We start from the raw sequence: 6,645 nt of genomic DNA, 5'->3' as shown, positions 1-6,645 counted from the left end.
ACAAAAACCAAAAATGCAAAAGTCAGTAAATTTTTCCCTTCTATGTTTATTATATTTTTAATTTAACTTTATTTAATTATTTATTTATTTTGCCTGCAGGGTTATTGTAGGGGATTGGTGCCTTCACTAGGAATCCACTGCTCTTAGAGGACATTTTTTTCATTTTGTTGCCCTTGTTGTTACTGGTTTTGTTGTTGGATAGGACAGAGAGAAGTCGAGAGAGGACAGGACAGGGAGAGAAAGACAAACACCTGAAGACCCTCTTAACAGCTTGTGAAGTGACTTTCTGTGGGTGCGGAGCCAGGGGCTCCAACCAGGATTCTTCTGCTGGTCCTTGCACACTTTGTACCAACTGAGCTTAATTTGCCACACTGCCTTCAAGCACACATGTATTTTCATTTTACTTGACAGGACAGACGGAAGTTGAGAGTTCGAGGGAGAGAGAAAGTCAGACACCTGCAAACCTGCTTCACCACTTATGTTATCTCCCCCTACCCAAAATTACTCTTAATTCTAAATACGATCATCATCACTGTGCCACAGAGGATACAAGTGATCAAACTTTGTTTCCTGCCTCCTAGGGAAACCCTTTAGCAGCTTTGCTACATTCTAATAGGCATTCTTCCTAAAACTGCCACTGCCAATATTGTCACTGCTCACATTTGGAGTTCTTCTTACCATCAGGTGTTAAACTTTCCCTGAGATTCTGTTGTGTACAACTTATTGTTTTTAGCCAGAGCTTCTCCTAATTTCAGTTTAGTTTCTTCATGAACAAAATGGTCACTTACTGTGAAAAATATCAGAAACCTCATCTATATCAAGAATAGTCACCTTATTTACTTTCTGTATTTCTTTCACTCTTCTTATCTTTCTGTTTCTTTCTTTTTCTGTTCTTTTACATACATTAATGATGTCATTAAAAATGTCTGATAAAACTATGTCAATTATTGATATATATGTATATATATATATATCTTCTATATATTTTCTAATATTATTTTCTTAAAGGAAGATCAAATAGCAACTTCCCTTTCCACTCACTGGGAAACACTGAAAACAAAGAAGAACGGCAGGCATTGCTTTTGACTGGCCATCCAGAGCTGTTGCTGCAGAGACAAAAAGAAGGAGCAGAACCAGCCTCTGTGGAACTAAGAACCTCCTGGAGCTTCTCAAGCCACAGAGAAGGCTGAGAGTCACTGTCCCTGCCCCGGGACACCAGCCTATCTCAGGAAGTGTCCTGAGAAGAGCCCCCTGCACTATGGCCCAGCAAGCCTTGCTGGAACAACTGAGGGCAGAGGTCAGCTGCCCCGTGTGCCTGGACTGGCTGACAAACCCGGTGACCCTGGACTGTGGGCATCACTGCTGTGCCTCCTGCCTCCAGCAGCGCTGGCAGAACCTGCTGGACATCCTGCCCTGTCCCGTCTGCCAGCACCACTGTGCCCCCAGGGAGCTGCAGAAGAACAGCCAGATGAGTGCCCTGGCTGACATGGTGAAGCAGCTGCCCAGCACAGGGAGCAAAACGAAGCAGCAGGAGCAACCCTTGTGTGAGCAGCACCAGCAGGTGCTCAGCCTGTTCTGTGAGCAGGACCTGCAGCTGGTGTGTGTCCAGTGCAGGGTGTCCTGTGAGCAGCAGGGTCACCCCCTCACCCCTACTGAGGAGGCTGCTGCTCAGCACAGGAAGAAACTCAAGTCCCACCTGAAGATTCTGAAGAAGCAACTGGAATATGTTCACAAGGGGTTGCATATGCATGACAAAGAAAGACGTGAATTGAGAGAGAAGGTGGAAAGTCAAAGAACACTAGTACTCCGAGAGTTCAAGAATTATAGAAGCTTCCTGAGAGATACTAAGCTATTCTACGACAGTAGGGTACTAGAAGAAATAAATAATGTTATCCAAATAATCATTGACAACAGAGACCAGGCGTCAGCCTTTGACTCCTCAGTGAAGACTCTGCTGAGGGATCTCACAGACATGTCTGTGCAGACAGACCTGCAGCTCCTGCTGAAGGCCAGAAGACTCCAGCACCTGCTGAACAGCTGTGAAGAGCTGGAGGTGCCAGAAATCTTAGACTACACATGCAAGGAGGAGATGCCCAGGCTCCCCTCACATTACATCAGTCTCCTTGATGCCAGCAAGTTTCAGGTGGATTTAACACTAGACCCTGAGACTGCTCAGCACAATCTCATCATCAGTGAAGATCGGAAGAGGGTTCTGTTTGGTGGTGAGATAATGGGCTCCACCCCTACACCGAGCCCCAAGGCATTTACTTCTCACCCAGCTGTCCTGAGCTCTGAGGGCTTTGAAGCTGGCAGACATTTCTGGGTGGTAGAAATCACAGGCACAGGCTTGTGCTCCTTAGGTGTCTGCAAAGAGACTTTCCCCAGGCAGCTACTGATACCACAGACCCCAAACAATGGCTGCTGGCAAATCCATCAGCCCATTGGGACCCAACTCAATTCAGTCTCAAGGAGAGAGACCATTGGCATTTTCCTCGACCATGAACTAGGAGAGATTTGGTTTTATGATATCACTGTGATGTCACCAATCATGCTACTCACTGACACCTTTACAGAGAAACTGATTCCCTATTTTGCTGTGGACCCTTCTTCCTCAGCAGTGGAAATGACTATGAGATAAACCCAGAGCCTCTTGTAGATACTCACCAACTTCTTGATTTTCTGTCTAAGAAAAAGCCTATTAATAAAGCCTTTGAGTTCCTTTTTTTTTTTTTTTTTGGAGAAGTATGATTTTCTTGACACCCCCCCTTTCTGTTTCCCACCCTGTGCTCTACTTCTGAATCATTTGTCATGATGCTTGCCTGCCTGGGTATCTTTACAGTTTTATCTGTAAACTATGAGTATATGTTTCTCATCATCCAAGGCCTCTTCATTATTAAACATCAAAGAAGTATCCATTTCCCCGTCTCAGGAGTTTTCTACCTGTACTGTCCCATTTTACACATTCTGAGTCATCTTGGTCTCCAAAATTATTCCCACCATTTGTTCTACACATAATAATGTACAGAACTGTGATGATCTTCACAAACCCTAATCTAATCCTGAGAAATCTTCTAAATTAACTCATGAGCATGCAAAGTCTTTTACACTGGTTCTTTTTGAAAATAAATAAAGTGAGGAAACTTCCAGAGGCAGGGCTATGGAGCAGAAGCATCTGTGATTCTCTCTTCTCTTCTCCTGGATCAACTAGGAATACCAAAGGAGACCACCCAGGACCGCAAGAAGATAAGACTGAACCAACCAAATCACCAGTGAGTGCAAACACTTGTGTGTTATGGACAGAGAGAAGCTTAGGGAGAGATTGGGTGGCTGGTAACAGTCAGCATGTTATCAATTGAGGCACCACCTCCAGACTGTTCCCAACAAAAAGACAGCTCAAGGGAGGAGAGGACTCTCCTGAGACTCACCAAATGCAACTGTGAGTCCCCATTGCTACTGCCCTCAAAATCTAAAGCAGCGGCAGGGAGGCCCTGTGCTGACACCAGGGGATAGAAAACTAACCAGGAAGCTCAGAAGATCTATACCTCATTGGCATAGCTGTGGGGCTGTCAGAGTCTTTTTGCATAACCACTGGATTATCTTTGCCCCCACCCCTTATCTCTTGGTCAGGAGTCAGTGAGTAAGCTAAGAAGCCTACTTACAGTTTTAAAGCCCTCAGGCTCCCATAGCCTACAGGCAAGAAATAGAGCAAAAGAGGCTTTTAAGACACTGAGCTCCAACTCAGGGATTAAAATACTATTGAAACAACTGTCAACTTCCACAACTGTGAACCCTTTACCTTACTTAGACACAAATCAATCCAGGCAAGAGTGATCAGTAATTTGAAAAGTACTGAGAGAGAGGCTTCATAACATAATATTGGAGAAATGAACCAGGACAAGAGTCCAGCTAAAAGTCCCCCAAGGGTGAAGCACAAAATAATGAGGTCAACATCTAAACACTAGTTAAGGAAATAATCACAGGAGTGAGTAAAGACTTTGAACAAATTGTCATTAGAAATGCAGAAACAACAAATGAGATCCTGGAAGAAAACACTAATTATCTGAAGATTATTAGAGAGCTGAAAGCTAAAATAGTTGAGGTAAGAACACAACTTTTCTTTTCATTTTTATCATCACTTTTCATTTTTATCAGCACTGTCTTGTGGTAGAACTGAGAAACTGAACCTGGGATCTTGGAGCCTCAGGCAGCAAAGGCTCTTTGCATAAACATGCTTTCTCCTATCTCCCCCACCCAGCATATGTATTTTTTAACTGCTGATGTTCTTCTCTTTGAGGAAAGAGGAGAGTAAGTCCAGGATTTGTCCAGAAAACTGTATTTCTGTTCCTGGAAAGCAGCCTTGCTCTGGAGTGTCCTGGGACAGAGGCCCCCTGCACCATGGACCTGGAAGGTCTCCTGGAACAACTGAGGGCAGAGATCAGCTGCCTCATGTGCGTGAACTTGCTGAAAGATTCAGTGACCTTGGACTGTGGGCACCTCTGCTGTGCCTCCTGCCTCCAGCAGCACTGGCAGGACCTTATGAAAATCCTCCCCTGTCCCGTCTGCCAGCACCACTCTGCCCACAGGAAGCTGCAGAAGAACAGCCGGCTAAGCGCCCTGGCTGACATGGTGAAGCAGCTGCCCAGCTCAGGGAGCAAGAGGAAGCAGCAGCAGGAGCAGGAGCAGCCCCTGTGTGAGCAGCAGGTGCTCAGCCTGTCCTGTGAGCAGGACCTGCAGCTGGTGTGTGCCCAGTGCAGGGTGTCCTGTGAGCAGCAGGGTCACCCTGTCAACCCCACCGAGAAGGCTGCTGCTCAGCACAGGAAAAAACTCAGATCCCAAGTGCAGGCCCTGAGGAAGCAAATGGAAGATGCACATAAGGGGTTAAACATGCAAAGCAATGAAAGACTCAGATTTAGATAAGAGGTCACCCCTTCACCTCCAATGCGGAGGTTGCTGCTCAGCACAGGAAGAAACTCAAATCCCACCTGCAGATCCTTAAGAAACAGCTAGAAGTTGCTCACAAGGGGTTAGAAATTCAAATATCAAAGAAAAGTGATTTCATAGAGAAGGTTAACAGTGGAATGTGAACTACACTTGGAGTTTGAGGGATTAAAGTAATTTTTTATTAAGGAGTTTGACCTCAGTGATTTCAGGCTAACATTGAGCATGACAAGAGGAGATAGAGATGGAGAAGGACAACTGCAAATCTGCTTCACCATTTTTTTAATTATTATAAACTTTTACACTAGTCTTTGTTTTATTTTAATGAGAAAGAGTAGATACAGAAATAGGGTAGAACACTGTTCAGTTCTGGCTTATTGTGGTGCTTGGAATTGAACCTGGGACCTCAGCCTCAGGCTTTTGCAGAACCATTATGCTGTCTCCCCAGCCCCTGCTTCACCACTCTCATAGCTTATGTCCTGTGCAAGGGGACAAACAGCTTGAAGTTGGGTCCTAACTCACATTGTATTAATTCTGTATGAATATATGATTTAATCTAGCCCAAACTCTTAACACAATGTCTGATTGAGACCTTCTGGAAACAAGGAGAATCTCTTAGGCAAGGTGGGAAGCTAAGAGCTTTGCCCAATCCACCAGGGATCAGCAGGCATCCTTGAGAACCTGCCCAGATGGGGCCCATGGCCATGGTGAAAGCAAAGGAGAAGAAGATGCAAGATGTTACCACTTGGACTAAATAAATAAAACCTTAGCACTTTATTATGTGTTTTTCTCTTAGGTAGGAGACAAACAAGATAGCAATTGCATACAACAGGATCAACATTAACTTTTGACTAAACTCATGATTATTGAGAAAGTAGGAGAATCCACAGAGAAATAAACAAGGAGTCTTTCTGTGAATGTAGATTTGTCAGTATATAGGAGACACCTCTTATGCATATCAAAAAAAGAAATCTCTCTTAACTCATAGTCCAGAAAAACACCAATGTGAATCATTATCCCATGTGAGACTGGGGTAGTCCCAGGGACATGTTTAAATTTCCAGCAGCCCTCCCCTGAGGAACGTGGCCCAGAAACATCTCTGGGTGCCGGACTAGCTACTTGGGCTGGAGACAGATGACCAGGGACTCATGGCTGAGCTGTACGCAGTATCTCTTTATTCATGTGGAATGCAGCACAATCTAAGCCATCTAAAACTAACTATAATCACAATCCTGTCCATATATATATATATATATATATATATATATATATATATATACTCACCAAATAGGGTGTAAACAGGATGTAACACAGAGAGGGTAGAGCAAAAAGTGACTGTTGCAAAACAGGGTGTACTATAAGAGGGGCCAGAGCAAAAAGACATCATGAACCAGTGGGGATCAAACTAATGTCCTGCAGGCAGGGTTGTGCTTAGTTAACAGTGGTTACGTAAATAAATACAGTGTTAAGCAGGGGGGATTAAACCAATGAAACAGAAGGGGTTTTTAGAAGCATACCAACATCTGGGGAAAGATTCTTTGCACACACCTACTGAAAAGTCACCTGTACCTTGGATTTCTACTGTCCAAAAATGCCTGCCAGCTTCAAACCCTTCAGAACTTAGGGCATCTGGGTGAGAAGTAAATGCCGTGGGTTTGGGAGCACAGCCATGTTCAATCATGTCATAAGAAAAAATAGCCTTCTTCT

General features: G+C 44.3%; 2 protein-coding genes across 2 annotated transcripts; both read left to right on the top strand.

Annotated features, from left to right (window-relative positions):
* Positions 1–1,258: 1,258 nt before the first annotated feature.
* Positions 1,259–2,638, top strand: LOC103123411 (tripartite motif-containing protein 75-like). Its single transcript, XM_007534066.1, has one exon. The coding sequence runs from the start codon at positions 1,259–1,261 to the stop codon at positions 2,636–2,638; it is 1,380 nt and encodes a 459-aa protein (XP_007534128.1).
* A 1,757-nt stretch (positions 2,639–4,395) lies between these two features.
* Positions 4,396–4,917, top strand: LOC103123412 (putative tripartite motif-containing protein 61). The gene has a single exon (XM_007534068.1). It carries the CDS (start codon positions 4,396–4,398, stop codon positions 4,915–4,917), a length of 522 nt encoding a protein of 173 aa, XP_007534130.1.
* Positions 4,918–6,645: the final 1,728 nt, after the last annotated feature.

This window comes from Erinaceus europaeus, chromosome 2, assembly GCF_950295315.1.
Source record: "Erinaceus europaeus chromosome 2, mEriEur2.1, whole genome shotgun sequence".
In the NCBI taxonomy this organism is placed as follows: Eukaryota; Metazoa; Chordata; class Mammalia; order Eulipotyphla; family Erinaceidae; genus Erinaceus; species Erinaceus europaeus.
Note: the sequence above shows the minus strand (reverse complement) of the source record. Positions and strands in the feature narration are given on the sequence as shown.